The 21894-nt window shown below is 44.3% G+C and overlaps 1 protein-coding gene across 1 annotated transcript in view; it reads right to left on the reverse strand.

Moving 5' to 3' along the window:
• Positions 1–21894, reverse strand: part of RELN (reelin) — a 479029-nt gene that overhangs the window by 376235 nt on the left and 80900 nt on the right. Inside the window, exon 3 of the mRNA XM_025214714.1 lies at positions 18329–18464. Coding sequence (XP_025070499.1) covers positions 18329–18459 — 131 coding nt within the window. The 5' untranslated portion in view covers positions 18460–18464. The remainder of the gene's footprint in view (positions 1–18328; positions 18465–21894) is intronic.

The following is a 21894-nucleotide window of genomic DNA, read 5'->3' on the forward strand; positions in this document are numbered from 1 at the left end:
TCAGAATGTTCAGCACCTTGAAGTATTGAGCCCTTAATGATGTTATTCATTGAAATTCTCTTGCAGGCAATCCAGAACTTCCCCACAAGCATACACACAATGCTCTCATCTCAAACACATTCATTCATTGAACATTTGCTGGGTTTTCAAGGGATTGCACTAAAATAACCTGACACACACAGCTGCCTATAGGTACATTGCAAAGCCATGATCTTATGAAAAGATTTTGTACAGACCTAAGGCTCTATGGAAATCTTTTTCAGGGCTGACGTCTAATTACTCAAATGCATCAGGTATACCTGTCTGCACTGGGATGAAGAAAAGTAAATGGGCTGTAGTTTTATATATTATTTATCTCAATGATTTCAAAACATGGATCAGTCTACGTTCTGACCTCATTTTGCAGACACTCAGCATTCCTTAACCTTTTCAAGCAATTTCCACCTCATGTCCATTTCATTAAAACATAATTCTTCCAAGGGTTCATCTCCAAAACCACATTATCAGCCAAATGTAATTCCCTTCAGTCTCTGGTTGCCCTAAAATCATTTAAAATTTACTAGTGTAGTTGAGCTGATGAAAGTGTTTATAATGTATTTTAAAATTCTCATTGTACTTTAAAAAAAACATTTCTTTGAATGAAACAAAGTTTTATGTTCTGGATAAGCTAAAACATGCTATGAAATTAACCCTGAGGTTAAATTTCAGGAAGAACAAAATCAAAACTCAAGCAGAATCTCTAAAACATATTTGCTGCAATGATAGTTGCATTGTGAATTGATAGTGTCATTCACAGAGTAACAGGTATATTTCTCAATAAGGGGAAAAATAAAACTCTAATCTCAGCTTCCTAGAAAAATATTCATAAGAAGGGAAGTAGTCTCACAGCAATTGTTTTATGTGAGAGTTACTCTGCTCCTGTTTTACTTTCTCCTGCCATGCCTTGATGTTCTTAGTACAGTTTGGAAAGGGAGGTTGCCCCAGGGCCCTGGAGCAAGCTCCATGCTGGCTGCCTGCCAGCAGATCCCCTTCAGATCCTGTTGGACTGTACTCCTCACACTTAGTTGATCCACTCAGTCCGAATGTATACCCCAAGATATTGAGGCTAGGGACAGACATTACACATAAACAGGTTTAAGTAATCAGAAACTGGTTTAAACCTGTAACAGGAGAGATGCTCAGTGCACATAAACCAGTCTGAAAATGGCTGAAACCCGTTTGAGATAAATCTGGTTGAATGCAGTATCAGACTTAACTGATTTGGGTTAAACCGGTTTATGCAATGTCTGGCCCAGACCCCTTGCTTGTTTAAATTAAATCAGACTCACCCAGCATCCTGACATGCTCTCTGGGGTGGGCGGGGTTCTCTGCTCCACAGCAGGGCTGGCCCCTCCCCTCTGCTCCCTGCAGCTCCAGCAGAGACTGCAGGCGTCTTCCCAGCTTCTGTTTCCTGCCCCCCACCCCATCCCTCTAAGCAGGGATTTTGCCATCCCCTCCGCCTTACACAGACACCTCTCAGCATTAGCTAGCAGACCACATGCCGGCTACGGTCCAAGCTGTGGCAGATGGGACAAAAGCAGAATCAACAGGTAGCTGGTAATGTTACTGTTGTTTTCTTAATGGGATGATAAACACTGTGTTATCAATTCCCTGCTGGGCTGGTCAGGGGTGGGGAGGAACCCCTCCCTAACCAGAGCATCCTGCCCGGGCCTGACCATACCCCTGCTCAGCTCAGCACAGTAAAAGGGAAGGGAGGGCTGCTTTAGTGCCCCCTGGCTTCTAGCCTGAGCCACTGCAGGCATGTGCCTTTATTTTTTTCAGTCTAGAGGGGATGTCTTCATAGTTACAAACTGATTAACTTAGCCCAGTTAGACTGACCTGCAAAGATTAAATCAATTCAGGTTCAGGTTTTTTTGAATGTCTGTCCCTAGCCTTATTGCCATATGGGCTAATCACTGCCTCCAAACCTTCCCTACAGTTGTGCCCATGCCTTGCATGTGTTTCCAATCATCACATAATTAGGCCCTTTGCCCCAAACCACCAGGCCACCTTATGCCTCCATTCCCTCATCAGGGACTCAGCCATCCTGGCTTCTGCCCCCTTCCTCTAGCCGGACCTTTTCTGCCTAGACCCACTTCACCAGGTCTGGCTTCTTGAGCTCCAGCCCTTATCTTGCCATCCTGGGCTCTTACTTCTGCTCCCCATTTGCCTCTCATAGGCTCTTAATTTCTGCCCTTCTCAGGCTGTGGGCCCTTGGCTTCAGTTGCTGCCCCTCTCTGGGCTCTCCAGCCCTATCTCTGCCCCTCTTGGGCTATACTGAAGCTTGCACCCTGCTCTGGCAAGCTACAGCTTCACGTACCTCCCTGGCACTCTGGGACCTCCTCTCACCCCTTTCTAGTCCCACCCAAAACTGCCAGTTTAAACAATAAACAAAACCGTATGTCTTATAACTATAACACAAACTGCCCCACTCTGGTCATATTCCCCTGCTAGCCATCCAGGCTTTACTTGTAGGGTTCCTGTCAGCTCAGGAGATATCCAGGCAGTCCTCTGCAGCTTCTCAGCTTAGGAGCTCTTTCCTTCCAGCCTGCAGGGCCAGACAGACTGATTTGGCTCAGGCCTGCTCCTGTATCTCCCAGGCCCTGACCCTTTCTAGCCAGGTGACCTCCTCAGCTACCCACAGGTGCTTTCTAATTAGGCTTGCTGGCTCCCTCCTCCCCATCCATCCACCCCACCATGGTAGCTTACTGCTGATGCTGGAGTGTCTTGTCTCTTGTCCCCTGGACTATTACAAGGAAACCCGCTCTGCAATCTGCCCTCCAAGCCTACTTCCCCCTGGCTGACTATTTATTTTGTAATTAGCTCTTCCTGCTGCTTTTTCTCCACACATAACAGGAGACTTCTGACTCTCTGTTACAGTCCTATATGGAACCATTCCAAAAAACATAAAGCAGCTAAAGGCAACATTGAATGGAAGCTTCCTTCTACCACACATGTAATTCAAGCATGTGATATATTAAAGTTGTGGCTATACAAGGAAATAAAGTCAGCATAATATTTTCTTGACAATTTTGCCATTTCCACTATGGCACCCACCACATGTTGAGATAGGGTTTCATACTTTCTGATGTAAACTGATGGTAAAACCTATTGTGATTTTTTGAGTAGGGTCCATATTACCTCTGGACATATCTTTCATGTCATTTTGTATTTAAGCAAGTTACTATGTGCCATTCTCCCTTGGCTGGGCTAAAGTGAACATGATGTCTTCTATCAGGGGCTTTGTGGCTCTGCATTCCCTAGAACAGACAGCACCAGGCTCCTAAAGGTACGTATGGATCATTTTGGAAGACTTTTAAGAAAAAGCAAAACTCTACTTTCTCCCTCCATTCAAAACAAAAATTATTGAACTTATATGTTCCTTTATCCCTAAGGCTGAATAGCAAAGTTGTACAATTTCAAACAATTCCCCTCTCTTCCTCCTTGTTATTTGCAAGTCATTTATTGCTTTTCACTGCCATCTCCTCAGCTAATTAAAAATCTCCCACCCCTGGACAAGGATGATTGAGCCTGAAGCAGTGCAAAATTCCACATGGATGATACTCCACAAACCAGCAAGGTAGACAATTAAAATCCTCTAATGAGAGGGACCCCAGATAAACTAAAAAGTTTTAGTACTACAAATTCAACCCTAAATACTCCTTCTACATCCTCTGTTAATCTCAGTACTGCTCCCATTTTGGGTAGATATTGGATTTTGAAAAGCGGGGTGCAGATAGTGTGGCACATCATCAGATACGACAAAGCATATATTCTTCTCCAGTTAAAGAGAAACTAGATGCTTTATTAATATGCTAGGGGGTTAGTGCTATATTATTCAGTTTAAAACTAGAATGAAAACAAATGTAACTATTGAAATGTGCATTAATTTGCTAGATTAAGTTTAAAGTTTAAAAAAGCACAACAAACTAGGCAAAATTAGTCAACATAGTAAAAAATAGTCAAAAGCTATTGTTTTATTAGTCCTGTAGTCATTGTAATTAAATGTATGTCTCTTATTCAATGACTACTTCACTGTCAGTCATTTCTACACCTGATTTAATATTACCACACCTCAGTTAACATTTTTAGCTAGAGATAAAAACAGTCTTCAAAAGCTGTGAAATAGAAGAGAGCCATTACCAAGGATGGCTAGCAGACAGAAAAATTGCAGAATAAAGGACAGTTTGAATAGTGGGACTCAAGACAATTTAAAAGGATAGAGGGTTGTTAACACCTGTGGTGTGGAGAAAGATTAGCGGGAGAAGATAATGAAGTCAGTTGGCTCTCTCATCACTGCTTGAATAGAAATGCCACTGTCCCGCTGAGGCTGTTGGTTTTAAACTTTGGATAGAGCAGGAATCAAAGTTGGGGGGGTGCAACTGCACCACTGCACCTCTCTGGATCTGCCCCTGGCTCCCACTGGGTGCATCTACACATGCCATTAAGATGACATGATAAACTCTGGTGCAGTGTGTAGATGCTCAAACTGCTGTGGTCCATGGCATACATGCAGATGCTGTGCTTGGGACTGCAGCAGTTTGAGCTGGGATAGAGCAGCCCCAGGCTGGCAGGGGCCTTGGGGGGTTGGCTTAGGGTGGCAGAAGGTCTGGCTGGGGCACAGGAGTGCCCCAACATGCAGAGGCCTGTGGCTAGGTGGCAGGCAAGGGGTCTGGCTGCTTCTGCATGGGTTCACAAGGTGCAATGTATGCCCAGGTCAGCTTTTATTGTGTATTTAGGCACAGTTATTTTCACTGCTGTAAGATACTGCTGTCCCCAGTAGTGGCGAAAATCAGTTTGCTGCAGTCTAATAGCATCACTTGTGTAGACTGTGATGCTTTACACCACAGCAAATTAGTCTACTGAGCAGTGTGTAGATATACCCACTGTAAACTACACCAGCAGAGAGTACCAGCTTGATTCTCCACTTCTTCTGAGAAGGGGCCAATTGCAATCCCCTCCAATCCCTTTCTATCCCTGTCCCACACATTCTCTATATCCCAAATGCCCTAATATTCCTCCTCTCACTACTACGTTAGGCATTAGTGGAGAGTTTGTGCTAGAGGCAGAGGAGTTCCCAAACCACCTTTCCATCAGCCGAGTTCCCCTGTGAGGTAGGAATTCTCCACTGGTCATCTTCAGCTGCTTTAAGGTTACACAAAATAAATTGTATTGGTGGTCTAGAGAAGCTAAATTCCTTTCCTGGGAACCTGCTGAATTTAAGCTGCTGAGAGCAATAATGATATCCAATGCAGTCATTTTTGGGCATGTCTACATGAGATGCTTTACTGTGCATTAGTATAATTTATGGTGCAGTAAGCATGTACATCTACATGTGCACGTGCTTATTGCATGGTAAACCTCACTAATCATGAGTAAATTTGCTACCTGCAAACGCAAGTAGTAAATTTACTTTTGACTAGTAACACTGCAGTAGTGCTCATGTAGATGCCTGACTGGGAGCAAATCTGCCCCCGATCAGCAAGCCACCAGGGGGTGGGAGATTTCTCCCTGCCCCTACAAGTTTCCTGCTTCCAGGGCAGGCTTGTCCAGCAGAGGCCGGGTGGGGACTATGTTCCCCTGCCCCGGCAGCAGGGAGCTCCAAGCCCCAGCTCTGAGATCGTGATTGGGGAGCAGGGGCTAAGAGGTCTTTATCTCCCAGCTCCCACTTCACCATCATGATCAGGGAGCAGGGGGCTAGGAGACACTACTCTCCCAGCACCAGTTCCACAGTTGTGGGGCTAGTGCTGAAAGAGAAGCGTCTCTCAGCCCGAGCTCTGTGGTCAAGGGGCTTGGACTGGGAGACTCTTATCTCCCAGCACCAGCCCTGTGATCGTAGAGCTTGTACCGGTAGCTCCCTGCTGGTGGGGGTTGTGGAGACTGTTCCATGCCCAGGTCCATGAATGCAGAGCTGGGTGGGGAGCAGGCTGGGGAGCCTGTTCCCTGCTCATCTCTGAGCACAAAGCTGGGTGGGGTACAGGCTCCCCAGCCTGTTCTCCACCCAGTTCCATGCTCATGGAGCTGAGAGGTGAACAAGCTCCCCAGCCTGTTCCCCATCCAGCTCTGTACTCATGGCGCTGATTGGGAAACAAGCCCCTCAGCTTGCACCTCACAATTGTGGAGAGGGAACTAGGACATGTTCTAGTCAGGGGTAGGTCCCAGCCCCATGCTCCAAATGGAGGCATAGGGCTTGGAAAGAGATGCAGGGGTGGAGTAGGTCCCAGCCTTCTGCCCTGATCTGCCAGTGGGGCAGCTAGCAGTGAGCTGGCTCACTGGTGGATTGAGGTAGGGAACTGGGACCCACCCCTCTCCTGCAGCTCTTTCCAAGTCCCCTGCCCCTGAACAGGGAGCCAGGGCCAGGAGCTCCCTGCTGCTGGGGCAGGGAGATATTGTCCCCACCGTAGCAGCAGGCAGCCCCCAGGGACAGGGTATAATGTTCCAGCCCTGGCCAGGAGACAGCTATCTCCTGGCCATTGCTCCCTGCCATCCCCTGGGCTACTTAGAGCTCCCCCAGTGGTGGCAGGGGCCCACTATAGGGTCCCAGGAAGCAGGAGCAGTTTGCAGCCACTAGCAGCAAATATGCTCCTGCTTCCCTGCATGCGTAGAGACCTGCATGGAAGCATTTGCTTGCATGTAGTTTACTCATGAGTAAACTGATTCTTGACCAAATGCATGTGTAGATGCACCCACTGTTAATTAAAACTGCACATAGATTTGAGATAAAGGCAGTGATCTTGGTACTGTAACTATATGAAATCTGTATAGAGTTATGTATTGTCTTATTTTCCAGGGATGTTACATATAATGATACTTGGCAGCAAACCAAAGCTTGCATAAAGAGAAGAGAAAAGCCTAGGGAAGGAGGAATTATTTTCTCTTTGCATCAGGCTCAGCACTGTTTCAGTTAGCTGAGACACTATAAGGAGGAAATGATTTTTTCCTAGGAGTAAGTATATTTGACTCACTCTTTAAATGTACCATTTAGCTTCTTAGTAGAAAGAAAAAGATTCTGGGCTCTGTTACAATTGGTGTTTAACCCACTATTCTAATTCAGCAGAGTTGTTTGTCTAGATCATGCTGATTCTATCGATGATAAGCAACAGTAAGTAAAGACGGGACAGTGTACCACACAGTTTACACCCACTTTATTTGCTTGACATGCACCAGACTCTTGGAAGCATCTTATTCAGGATATTAAAAAAAACAACCCAAAACAAAACAAAAAACCAAACAGAATTCTACCTACTCCAGACTTTAACATATTGTTGATCTGAAAGTATCTATCATTTAATATAACCATTATAACAAGAGTGTGGAATACAACTTCTGATCCTGAAACCTTTTTCTGTTTCCACCAGGAAAGCGATTACTTGAATTAGGGCTACGATTTCAGCAATGCCACGCTCTCTACCACTGAAAACAAGCTAAAAAAATATGGGAAAGTCTCAAATTATGAAATGCCCTTTAAGTCCCACAGGGCCTGTGCTGTTAACTTAATGGTTTCAGCCCTGCTGATGACCCACTGAGGTGTTCAAATTATTCCATTAACCTGAAAACACAGAAATTCAGTTTGCTTAAAAACCCCTAAGAGATTACATGCAAAAAAAATCCCATAAAGGCAACAATTTTTGCAAAATCAAGTACTAAAACTTCAGGAAATGCTGAAATTAAGCTAATCTGTGCCTTGAAATTTGTACAGTGCATTATGAGATACACTTCAGTTGGAACAGACCTGACCTGTCCCCTAAATGAGGCAGGGTCCCTGTGGAACAAAACAGCATCATGTAATTAAAGATTGTGTGACAAACCATGCAATACATAAGGAAAAAGGTAACTCATTTGGGCACTGCCTAATTTTTGGCTGCTTGACTTCAATATTATATTTCATAAACACAAAAATAATATTTAAAAAAACATGTATTTTACTTTTCAGTGTATTCCTCTGCTTTGCTTGCATTTGACTACTTTGAACAAATGAAAAAGCTACTAAACAGGCTTCCTTTAATAAAAGTTTAGTGAAGTGTTTTACCAGGAGAATGTGGTTCACTCAGACAGTATGTCACTTTTCCTCCATGGTACAAGAACTAATATAGCAGAGCATGTCACATGGATATTGGTTCAGTATTACCATAATTCTCATCATGGGGTTTCCATGAATGTTTAAAATAGGCAATCAAGCCTTTAAAACATAGCCTTTATGTTGTTTACTGGTTGCACAATATGGTATTTCAGATTTATATATGAACATAGTTGCCAGTTTTTAGAGAGAATTCTCAGACACAAACATGTAAATTCCACTTCTGGAAGAAATTATGTAAAATATCCCAGCAAGGGTGTGGTATTAATAGGGGATTATAGTAACATGGCCACACAAAAAAGAACGTTTGATTTCCTGCAACATCACCTGTAACCAGGGGTGCCATCATTTCCCTTGAGAGGGCCAAATCACATCTTCCATTATGATCTTGGATTGGGCCTACTGAAAAATTAGGGTTACGTTCTATCCTCCTTGAATAACAGCTGTATGCAGCGCCGTTCAGTCCCTACTCTTCACCAGGAGAAAGGCAAAGTGCTAATTTATTTCATAGTAAACTTATACTTCATTTAGGAAGAAATATGATGGAAGCTACAGGCTTTTCTTCCCTTTTGTCATTTTCACGTGCAGTCACTTAGTTTATACAAAAAAATATTTTCAACACATTCAGAAGAATGACAGTCTATAGCAAATTCAAGCTTGAGCTGAAAGAAGGCAGAGATTTCTGCAATAAATGAATCCAGTAGTTCAAGTCCAGTTTGTTTTAGCAATTTCAATCATCCTTATCACTCTCACAAACTGGGAAGTTAAGCCATCTATAAAAGCACCAGACTTAACCATCTAAGCTAAAACTTTATGTATTACCTTGCTTAAGAGTAATTATCACCCTCACTAGGCATAGCTACATGTGCATTAAAGTGCCATAATTATGGTGCATTAAGTTAGTACCTGTAATAACGGTACTAACTTAATGCACCATAATTGGCGCTACTGCACAGTAGCGTTAGCATATTATTTTATGTTACACTAGTGCATAGTAAACTAATTCTACTGTACATTAGTACATTAGCATGGCTTTCACTGTGACATGCTAATGTGTAGTAGAATTAGTCTATTGCGTTTCTGGCATCTCACGTACACACACCCAATGACAACCATGTTAGTGTGAGCTCAGAGTAAAAACTGTAGCAGCAACAAAATCTAACTGAAAAATATTATAGCTAGTGGTATGCAAATTTCCACCAAGACAGTGCAATGACTTATTGGCCAAAACAAGAGCATGAACTTGATAGGTGTACAGTATTTACAGTTCCTATTAACTAGGAGCCACAGGAACACAGTGCATCACTGGATTAGTCCCAGAATTTAACCAATAAAATTACTCTACCATTCATTTTTTTAATTTACATTGCTATGGTATATCTGTAAATACCTGTGGTGAGAAAAAAGCAGCATATATATGTATTGGAAGCTTTATGGATTCTATCTTCCACTGAAAAGGAAGTATTCCTATATATTTCTTCCTACTGTATTAGTCATTAGTCATGTGAAGTATTTAGATAATAATGAAAATAAACAATGCCTCAAATTAGCTAGGCTAAGCAGGAATTAAAACCTGATCCTTCAGAGAAAGAATACCACTTGCAAGCATATCATCACTACATCTCAGTCTGATACCAGCTGTCGCAGGGCACTAAAGTGCCTGCTCCTTGACGGGGTGTACTTGGTAGCCGTGTTGGTCTGACACAAAAAGACATACAAAAAACTAGAATTCTTGGTTCCAAAATGATACCTTTTATTAGACCAACTGGAAAATGGCAAGAAGATTGTCCTTTTCTGCAAGCTTTCGGGATCAAAGTCCCTTCGTCAGGCTCTGGGAAAAGTGTAGATGGTACAAGATGGTAAAAAGTCCCCATAGGTAGGAAATAAACTTCATTTTTGCACAGAGATAGCTGAAGATGGAAGTCTGTCCCTCTGGGTCCATAACAGTGTCTTTGTGAGCTGTGTTGAGTAGCTCTTTGATGTGTTGATCAGGTAGAATTCCTTCCCTGAAGGTGTCAGATGGGAGGCAAGGAGGAAAAAAAACTTCCTTGTAGTTCTGCAATGAAGTTTAAAATCCAAATCATTGCAGAACTACAAGGAAGTTTTTTTACCTCCCTGCCTCCCATCTGACACCTCCAGGGAAGGAATTCTACCTGATCAACACATTAAAGAGCTACTCAACACAGCTCACAAAGACACTCTTATGGACCCAGAGGGACAGACTTTCATCTTCAGCTCTCTCTGTGCAAAAATGAAGTTTATTTCCTACCTATGGGGACTTTTTACCATCTTGTACCATCTACACTTTTCCCAGAGCCTGATGAAGGGACTTTGATCCCGAAAGCTTGCAGAAAAGGACAATTTTCTTGACATTTTCCAGTTGGTCTAATAAAAGGTATAATTTTGGAACCAAGATTTCTACTTTTTTGTGTGTTCCTTTAAGGGCAGAAACTGCCTAGGGAGAGGGCCCTAGGAGGCAGGCAGAAACCCCAAAGGTGTAGGTTACTATGGCAGCAGGCTAACAGGGGAATTAGCCTGCACCTACACCTGGTCAGCTGACCAGAAGAAGGCAGGGCCCCGGGCACATATAAACCCCAGGGCTGAGGCCAGTAGGAATTAGTTCCCTGGCAGCAGCCAGGGGAAGGAGCCTGCAGAGAATTGCCTAGCAATACTGTGGCCACCTGATATGCTGCCTATAGAACTAATGGGGCTCCAGGAGTTCACCAGGTATCCTGGGCTACAGGGTGTTTAATGCTGGGGGAGAAGTTTGTCTCTTGTAAAGGGACAGAGTGCACCCTGCGCTGTTTGTATTATGTTATAGCTCAAGGGCTCATATTTTGGTTGTTGTTTGTAAACCAGTGGACTGGGCTGAGGCTACTGAGGAGGTGGAGACCACTTTGGGGTACACTACAGTGTGGAGAACCCAGCGCCAGTGTGGGCTTAGAGACAGGGCTGCAGAGAGAGCCCAGTGACAAAGAAGAGGCTGAGCTATATCAAGGCCTCAGAGGGACAATGTCTGAATACAATCTGCGAGGCATAGGGCATGGTAAAAGGGCAGTTTTGGAGCCGCGCATCTAGCCCATAAGGCTGAGGGTGTCCTGTCAGGCATCCATTTTGAGTGGGACCCAAAAAGGGGCCCAAGAGCCCACAGGGTTCAGTGGGATCCATCAGGACCATGTCCAAACAAAAACTCAAGGGCAGCCTCCCTATTTATTATATTACCAGCAAGATATGGCAGACGAGAAAAAGGGTGCCTGTTGGGCAAGACTGGCATGGTCACGGAGCCCTAGGAGCATCAGGTCCATCCCTGGGGGACCCCACACCATGACACCAATAGTTAAGATGTGCTGTAATTTAACTTACCCACAGTCCCATTGAACTCACTGGGTGTATATTAGGGCTGTGCAAAGCTTTGATCCCTGATTTGATTTGGTGGAGATTCAGCCCAATTCGGTGGTCAGATCTCTGAATCCGAATCTAATCAGAGGACCCTTTAATCTTTCTGAATTGAATAGGAACCCTCCAAATAGATTCAGAAAGATTTGGACATAGACACAGCTTTAAATATTTTTCTACATACCTCAAAGTAGCAGGCAGCTCGTGCACGCTGTGATGCTGGGGTGCATGGAGTGTCCCACAGGAATGCGGGGGGCTGCCCAGCGTGCTCAGCAGCAGACCTGTAAGTGGACCAGAAGCACTTCTGGTCCACTTCCAGGTCCACCAGGGAGTGCGCAGGGGTCTGCCCCCCACCCCCTCTGGCTCGGTGACTGGTGCCTCATGGGCCTGGGGGGGACACCTGGGGTTCCCCTGCGGGCTGATCACCAAGCCAGGGAGGTGCAGGGGGGGCAACCTCTGGGTTCACCACTGAGCATAAGGGGGCTCCCCCATGCTCCTGTGCAATGCTTCATCTGCCCCAGCATTGCAACATTCATGAGCCATGCCTGGTACCTCGAGGTAGGTACAAAAAACATTTAAAGCTATGTCTATGGCTGAATCACTGATTCTCTGAATCAGCATCAAACCTTCAGATTTGGATTCGGCCCAAACAAACTGGGGACAGAGATCTGAATCAACAAATCGAATCACTGTTCCCGATTCAGGCCAAATCCGAATTCAAATTGAATACAGCCTGCTTCGCACACCCCTAGTATATATGTAAAATTATAGCACCTGAATAAACTGTGGAGCTAACTGCTCTGGGATTAATTGCTCCTGGGCATGCCATTTGAACATGCACCTGGGAGCACTTAACTCCAGAGCAATAAGCTCCTCAGTTTATCCAGGCACAGCATGTGGTACCTGGGTGGAGGAATCTTGGCTGGCATGGAACCCCAGGGGTCAGCCTGCCAGCCCAGGGCTGCTCCCTCCAGTTCAACGTGCTGCAGAGGTGCTGGCTGGAGCATGAGGGAACTTCAGCTAGTTGACAGGTAGCCCCCACGGTGAAGCACCACCTGCCCCAGGCAGCACGGCAGTGTTTACATGTGTGCTACTGTGGAGTTTTTTACTCCATAGCAGGACAGCACTTATATTTACAAGTACTGTCCTGCTGCATAGTAAATTAGTTTACTCCAGCCTAATAGGGGCACACACAGACGCTGAGACTTTTACTGCACAGCTAATTAGTCAACTGTGCACTAAAAGTCTCATGTAGATGCACCTATTGACCTTAGTGAGATCAAAGGCAGTTTGCCCATTGATTCCAGCAATCCAGGATTTCCCTCTTAGGAGCCGCTTTTTTCTTTCATAGTGGTGTTACAATGGGGTTACTCTCCTGACTTCAAAGAAGTTACTCCAATTATCCCACTTTTAAGCAGAGGGGTAGGCACATGACAATTACTACAAAATAACTTTCCCCAGATTTTAATCCATAATATATTTGCTCTGTAGACAGAAGTAGATGCATGATCAACAATCCCAGTTTGGCTCCCCCAGCAGATGCTGTATCAGCATTAGGCCTCTAGGCCTTTGGGTACTGTTTGTAAACTGCTGCCCCAGTATGAATTCAGGTAAGAAGTGGACATATGACAAGTTCCACATAGCAGTACATATTTTTCAAGGTGTAACCTTGCCTAAGTATGAGTGGTTTACTCTGTAATATGGCTGTCTTGTGTGTCCACTCTGGTTTTACGTAATTAATCAACTGTATGCCAGCATTCTCTCAGATGAATCTGTCCTTAATATTCAGAGGTGACTTTGCTACTGCAATTTTCAGGCTTTTAACATTTAGGCATATTAGAAATGAATGCATTCCTCATATGCCTACATGGCTGATGTTAAGGTACAATGGCCATTGTACAAGAAAGGTGTGAATTAACACACACAAATCTTAACTCCACTCCTAGAGAAATAAGATTAATAGAATGAAAAGAAAAAACAAACAAACCAATCATGGTCATATCACAGACTCGATCTTGAACTGACGTCTTCCTCTATATTCCTTTCCTTCTAAATAAATATACTGAAAAATTTTAAATATCAGTTATCTTAGTGTTTTCCTACACATATGCAGACAAGGTTCCTTGGGTGAATTTGATATCTTTTATTAGACCAACCCAAATAGTTGGAGAATATTTATTAAGCAAGCTTTCGGGTTCAAAAACCCTTCGTCAGGCTAAGGAAGCTTCAGCAGTTGGTGTGTGCTCTTCCTGGATGGAATGAAAAGTAAACAAGCCAGGGGCTGGGGAGTCAGTTGTTCCTACACATATAGCCTGGATCTTATCAGACACTAAAGTATATGTCAGTAGTATTTAAAGTTAACAGCCTGTATGAGATTAATTTGGTAGTTTCTGTCAAATTTGCAGGGGAGAAACATTATGCAAGTTTCATCACAAAACTGATATCAAGCTTCTTAATTAGTGCCAGTCACAGCAGAGGTCAAAATCTGACATAACTTAGACTGAACTGAGACATAGACATAGTAGCCCTCATGTAGAGACCTGCACTGCCTGTACTGTACTGTCCTGTTATGGATTATCATTCCATTTCACAAATATTAATCCACAAAAATTTAAATAAGGTTGTAGATAAATGGGATGCAGTATTGTTTAAACGTAAATTTCATCAAGGTTTGTAATTGAGGACTACATGCAGATGAACAAAGTTGTGCTGACACCATGGAGATCTTCATGCCAAACTCTTTGGTTGCAAACAATGGTGTAAATTATATACTGAGTGTTCGATGGATAACACCTATGCAAAAGGCATAGCAGACAGTCACTGGCTAAAACAAAAACAATCCTGAGAGCACATACTGAAACTGAGAATTTAGCTATCTCTAACCTACCAGTTAGCTTTAGAACCCAAGTTTCTCACTTCCTGGGTGACTAGTCTAACCACTAGTCTATTACATGACAATAGCCACTATCAGCACTGTCACTCAGTTGGCTGGCCTGCTCTCCCCTCCACCACTCTTTATGAGAGAACTTTGGGCTCTGGATTTCAAGTGGATGGGGACATTCAATGTGCAGCCCCATGTCAGGGACTAAGGCTAGGGACAGAAATTACACATAAACCAGTATATGTGATTGGAAACCAGTTCAAATCTGTAACATAACAGAAGTTCAGTGCACAAACTGCTTTCAAAATGGCTGGAACCAGTGTAAGATAAACCTGGATTGATGTAGTATCAAACTGAACTGATTTAGGTTAAATCAGTCTATTGAACTTCTACCCTAGATCCCCTCCAGATCCAAGTTAACTCACAGTCCACCAGCATCCCAGGTTGCTTTGCACCTTGTGGCAGGGCACTGTTGGTGCCTGCCACTTTAAGGGCTGGAGCAGGCAGTAGCTAGGTGCTCGAGTGTGGAGTCCATTTTGAGACCCAGGATATATATAGGGTGAAGCAGCAGTTTGCTGTTGGCAGCCATGAAAGAGACATCAGCCAGCTCAGGAACAGATTGAAGGTTTATGGGCTGGGGCTATGGGGATAGAGAAGGCTCCTGGTCCTGGGCATGACCTAAAACTCCACTGGGGATGGGTGGCCTGGTGGGGGCTCTGGTGGTGTGGGAGCCCCCAGAAAATGCCAGGCCAGTTACCACCCCGGTGAAAGGCGGGTTGGGGTGCCTTAATAACCCCAGCCCCCACAACTGGGTGGGTAACCCCATTGTGGGGCCTGAGAAGGTGGACCCATGTTAGAGAGTGTGGGCTAGTTGCTCAGAAGCCTGACTTGGGGCATCCTGGACTGGTCAATGCTGGTGCCAGGACCAGAAGGGTCAAAAGGGCATGGGGCCCATCATGAGGGACACCCAGAGCCGAGGGCCTGGGATTCTACCTGGCTTTGGAGGTGAGGCCAGGGCCTGTGTGGCCAAAGGTCCCGAGGGGCACACCTGAGAGGGGGAAAGAATGCAGGGAGCTTGACAGCCCAAAATGAGGGTGGAGTAGGCTGCCTGATGAGAAGAGGTCTAGTTGGGTTCCAGATGAGTGTGTTATGGGGCCCAGTGTGGGGCCGGAGATGCAAAGAACTTAGATGTCATCTGCAAGGCATGGGCTGCAGTGTAGGCACGTGGGCTGTGGTGTAGGGGAGGTTTTGGAGCCGCAGATAATGCCCCCTGGCATTGGGGCAGGAAATGGTAAGTCTCCCACTTGGGTAATATCTTAATCATTTTCTATCAAGGCGTGGCAAACAAGAGAGGCGGGTGGTTGGCTCATAAACAGGTGGGCGGGTTGACATCCAACTGGCCCTGGGAAAGCCCCCTGTTACACACCTCTGCTGCAAACCACCCTTCACAGGGTGGGCAAGCTAACCTTGACCCAATCTGTCTGCTTCAGCTGAGCAGGGAGGCATGTGCCCTCTGGCTTCTGGCTTGGGCCACCACAGGCATGTGGCTGCATTTCCAGAATCAAAAGTAAATGCCTGTTCTTTTGCTTATCAATTCAATCTGTGCAGCTTAGGCTAACCTGCAAGGAGTGAAGTGATTCAGCCTTGGGCCTTTTGACTGTATGACTTTTCAGTTCCAACTTCTAGAACACCTGCTTTAAAAAAAAATGTTAAGATAAAGGAGAAGTAATATGAAAAACTAATATTTTTATATTACATTACTACAGTTAAGGATAGCAACTAACAATGAAACTATGCCATCCTTTAGAAGTTGTTGGTTTGCTGGGCTGTTCTTCAGGAAAGCTAGACAAAGCAGCCATACTATGTCTTGTTCATTTTTTGCTTAGTGTTACCTTTTTTTGTGCCTAATCCATGAAAAGTAAAGAGCAATTTCTCTAGCCAATGTCCTTCACCAGAGAAGTTAAACAAATGCAAAATCCTGCACTGACAATGTTTTGTCAATGGCAGCTTGTGATGGAATGACGTTACGTCCCCTTCAAGCAAGGGTGGCTGTTCAATGCGATGTGCTGTAGGCAACTTTTTCAGTTGCGGCAGAGTAGTATGGAGGCACATGAGCATTCCAAAAAGTCCACTCACTAATTGCAACTTCTTTCTGCTTCCAATTTACTGAGGTTTTAAAAAATGTAAGCTGAAGACAGCCATGTGAATCTGCACCGTCAGTGCAGTCTGTGATGCATTAAAATCTCATGTATAGTCACTATGCCCAAAGAATAGAAAGAATGGTACATTACTGAGGTACTGAAGAACATCCACAGACACTGCATTGGATGTCTACACATATGGCCCCACACAGAACCACTTTTTATTTTTTCAGAAATATAAGAATAATTTAACAGTCATGAATTGAATCAGGGACCTCTAGAAGTCATCTAGTCCAACCTGCCTGCACATGTGGTTGCTACCTCCAGCTTCTTCCTGGTTACAGAAAGGAAAAAAATCTTCAACTATAAGAGAGACAATGATCTGTTCTGCTAGTTAGAATGAATCAAACTCTTCTGAGTAGCAGATATATATATATAGAGGATCTTAGACTCCTCGGACTGCTATAACTATTTTCTTGCATACTTGTGTCATGGTCTGGTTTTTATTCCATTTGTCCATTCTAAATCTGCTGCAGGTGTCTCAGAGATCTAATTTAATTCACCAAAAAATCATCCTGGCTGACTGGAAAATGGGCTTGTTATTTTACATAAAATAAATGAATGAATCAATATATTTTGCTGCTGTATAGCATACCATCCTTCCAGGACCAAATGACCCTATTCACCCTTCCCCTCACCTCTGCAGATGTCAGACCCCTTCCGAACTTGACTAACTAACTAACTAACTAAATATATATATATAGGGGGCGCGTGCACATACACACACATAAAAAATGTGTTTATATATATTTTACAAGCTGCCATTGACATTCTTATTTATTTGTCAGGTTGGGGAGGGGTCTGGCAGAGGTGAGGGCAAGGGTGAATAAGGTCACTTGGTCCTGGAAGGATGGTATACTAAACAGCAGGGAAGTGGCTGACCCAGTAGAGGAGTTCAGTACATTCAGGACAGACTGAAGGGAACAAATTTAAAAGCCTATCAGTGCCAGGACATGGACTATTCTAGGTAGAAAAGGATTGTGTGTGTGTGGGTGTGTATTACACCCCCCCACACACACACTCCTTTTATACCAAGACTTTATGTTAAGTTGTATTACTTTGTCAGCATTTAATAAGGTGTGTTGTAACTAAATGATAATTCAGCCTTTTAAACCAAATTAGCAGAGGGAAACAGAGAATGAATATATTTTTGCAGACAGCAAGCAAACTGGATTAAGCGGAAGAAGATTTAAAGGCTTTGGCTATTGAGAACTGTAGATTCTTTAGTATGACACGCACACTAGTTTTATGTTAAGACCTGCCATTCAGACAATATCAAATTAGAACAGTCAATTACATAAAATACAACAGATATAACTGAGGGGAGATATTTAAGTTATATAAACAGTCATAGGTTAACTAATTACCCACCGGTTATTTATAACCAACAATATGATTAATGGTTGAGAGAACAAAATTTACATTTGAATACCAAGTATCAAAACATACATGAACCCATAAAATAAATCTCGCTGCCTGTTTGTTCTACTGGAAGATGTTACCTACTTTGTTCAGATTCTAAAGGACAAGGGGCTTTTTCTACCTATGTTGATCAACAAAAAGATGACATGTGCTTTTAATTCCTATTAAATGCAACATTTGGCAGGACTGAAACCATAATCCTTATAGTTTATAGGTTATACAAGAAATTAATTATCTACATAGGTGCTATATTCCGCAGTAATTCAACAACCAAAAAAATGGATTGTGTTTATAATTGTATTACACACTTACATGAAATTCACACAGCCTGTGCCTGCAGGTGGAGCAATCCAAACAAAACTGAGGTTTGTTGTTGGTAGATGACTCACATGTGAAGCAACCACACTGCACATAAACTGATTTCCAAACTGGTGATCAGACATAATCCCTAAAAGAAAAGCATAATGGCATGAAAAACACAATGCATCTCAACTGCTCATAACAAGGTTTTTTAATAGACGGTTGTAGTAATGTATCTATAATATTTTTCTTTCATGAACAACAACATGGAATTCAAGAAGGAGGCAGTCAGCCCCAATATAGCCAGAAGTAAAGCCCGTACGGTTACCCCAGCCACCCTCTGTTTTTGTCAATGTTGTTTTTATCTAAAAGAATTAGCCGTGATTATTTTTAGGAATCAACCACATAATCTAATTTGATTTAATATTTAAAAGGAAAGGCTAAGATTCTCAGTTGGCATAACCAATATTACCCCATTATTTTAATTCACCTGTAGAAGTTAAGGAGCTGGCCTACAAATCTTGGAAGAATGCAAAACATTATAAAAGAATGAAATGGTTTTACAGCATTCATTACTATAAATTAATGTGAATTTTGCTGAAACAGCCTTTCATAATGTTAAATGTATATGTCTTACAGAAATTACTACTGTAGCTCATCATTACATAAAAGAATAATACTGGCAAAATAAAGCAACATCAATTGGAGCCAGCAACTTTTCTTCCCTTCAGAATCCTTTTGTAGTTTCCTACAAATTAGTGCAAAATTCTATTCTTTTTTAACACCTGTAGGCTTGAGGTCAAGAGTCAGTGGGATTGTGCCCTCAAATTTAGAGCACTCTCATTCAAGTAAATTACTACATCCATAATCTCTTCACATGGTGCATTAGCCAATAAAGGTTTAAACCATCCATTTTAATATAGTTATCAAAAGTAAATACCTACTTCCTAATAACATACTTCAAATATTGACCGTTCCACTTAGAAAACTGTCATTTATTGTTAAATCTGATTTAAAAAAAAACAAACTGCAGCAGCACATTCACATACAAAAATGTAGACATGCACATGGCTGCCAGGCAGCCTGGACAGCAGCTCCCACGGGTAAGTCTGGTGGGGGAGGGGAGGGAACAGGATTGAGAACTCCATAGGGAAGGAGGGAGCGAGGCAGGGAGGGAGCTGGGCAGGGCTCAGGCTGCTACCCAGCTAGGGTGGTGTATGGGGCTTTGGACCAAAATTCACAGCCACAGGGCCTGGGTGGGGAGTGGGACAGAACCACAGGCAGTTTGTCTGGGGATGGGGGCTGGCTCCCCACAGCTGCACAGGAATTCACTAGGGGGCATGTGCCCCCCAGATTTGTGTGTGCAGTGGGGGTGGGCTGCCCACTGCCAGTTTGGGCTCCCTGCCCTACTGGCCTCCCCACCCCAGGGCCTCTGCAGTCTAGTGGGTGGGACCCAATGTGTCAGGGCAGAGCAGGGCCTGGCAGGAAAGCTCCTTGCTGCTACAAGCCCTGTGCCTCCCTGGCAAGGCACCCCCGCCCTCTCTCCTTCCTTGCTTTCACCCTAAATGGTAACAGTTGGTATGGAGGCATGGAGTTGTACTCTTCAATGCTTCTGGGTGGGCAGGTGGTACCTTGCAGGGGCAATGTGGGGCTCTCAGTAGCAGCACCAAGCTTCCTCACCTGGCCCTGCTCTGTTGCACCAGGTCCTGCCTTCTAGGCTGCAGAGACCCTATGGGGAGGGGAGCCAGGCAAGGAGCCTAAGCCTGCACTCACCACCCCCACACGCTCCACTCTGGCCATACTGAGCATGGGTTAGGGGGAGCCAGGCTCCATGGTCCTCTTTGCTGCAGCAGCCGCTGCCTTTTGAAAGCAGCAACTGGGGCTCAGGTGCTGATGTGGCATGGGGCAGTGGACCTAGGTCCCTGGCCCCATAGTCCTGGCAGCTGTAGGCCCCCTCTGGCAGGGCTGGCATTGTGGGGGGTGAGGGGCACTGGCAGGGCTCGGAGGTTGTGGCTTGGGAGTGAGGGGGCTGGACCTGCATCCTGGTGAGCTAAGGGAGCAGTGGGAGCTCTGATTTTCCATGATAAAAAAAATCAAATACCAAAATATATAGGTACTTAGAATTTATTCTATTATAGTGATTGAGGCATTGGTAGGCTTCCAAACTGCTAATTTAAAATTGTAAATATATCAATACAACATTGTGTTCAATTTTATATATATATATATATATATATATATGGGTTTGTGTGGGGCGGGATGTTTCATTTTAATCATGGATTTTGGGGTTATAATACGAGAATTTGCAATTTATCAGAGAATTTTTAAATGGAGAAAACAAGGATCCCTGGTAATTAAGATATTCCAGACCTTGAATCATTATGGTATCTCTTCTCAGAACCCTTTACAAATTGCTGCTATTGTTTTTAACATGTAGACACAAGTGATGGATAAGTGATTCCAATTACAATCATACTAGGCATGTCTACATGAGATGCTAACTGTGCAGTAGCCTAATAACACTGTGCAGTAGCATGCTGGGCAAAAACTGTGTTAATACATTACTGTGTAGTAGTATTAACATAATAACAGTGTGCAGTAAGTGTCACTAAAAACCCATGCATTAGTGCTACTGCGCAATAGTGCAAGTTACTGCACACAGATTTACTACTTAGTTAACCAAGTCCTAAAACTTAATGCATAGTAACTATGGTGTGGTAATGAACATGTAGACACTAGGGCTGTGCAAAACAGCACCATTCCGCTTCGACTTCCATTTTGACAAAACAGTGTCTCATTTCAAGTTTTGTTTTCTTTCAAAAGCACTGTTCTGTTTCATCAAAATTATTTTGCTGTTTTGATGCTGTTTCGACGTTTCTAACATAGGCTATAACAGGGTATCATGAAAATGCCTAAAACATTGTCATTTCTTGCCTGATTTGGATGAAACTTGCAGAGATGGTAGCCCCTTCTGAGGGCATGAAGCCTGCCAAGCTTCAAGGAGATATGTGCAGAGGTTTCTGGGAAACTGCACCTCAAGGTGTTGACAAGCAAAACTCCTGTCACTTGCCGGCAGCAGCAGCCTCCTGTCATCTGGCGCACGGATCTGGGTGCCCACACCCCTGGGAGGGCTGTGGGTCTGTGCCGGACTCCTCCCAGGGTGCAGGCCCCTGATCTGCCTGCCAGATGACAGAAGGCTGGTTCTGTCACCTGGGGCCAGCGGCAACACCAGTCTTCTTGGTGCTGAGTGCCGGCTGCGCCCTGCGCTGGTCCCAGCTGGCGGCAGCAGCCTCCCGTCATTCCGCACGCAGAATCGGGCCTCCTGTCATCCAGCAGGCAGATTGGGGGCCTGCCCACACCCCAGGGAGGGCTGCAGGGTTGTGCTAGACTCCTCCCAGGGGTGCAGGCCCCCAATCTGCCTACCGAATGACAGGAGGCTGTTGCTGCTGGCTGGGACCACAGTCATGGAGCTGGGCAGGGAACAAACTTCTAACCTGTTCCCAGCCTCTACTCCATGATCACGGAGCTGTGACTGGGAAGAATTTCCCACTGTGACTGGGAAGTGGGGGCTGGGAGCT

The sequence above is a fragment of the Alligator sinensis genome, unplaced genomic scaffold (assembly GCF_000455745.1).
Source record: "Alligator sinensis unplaced genomic scaffold, ASM45574v1 scaffold915_1, whole genome shotgun sequence".
Taxonomy (NCBI): domain Eukaryota; kingdom Metazoa; phylum Chordata; order Crocodylia; family Alligatoridae; genus Alligator; species Alligator sinensis.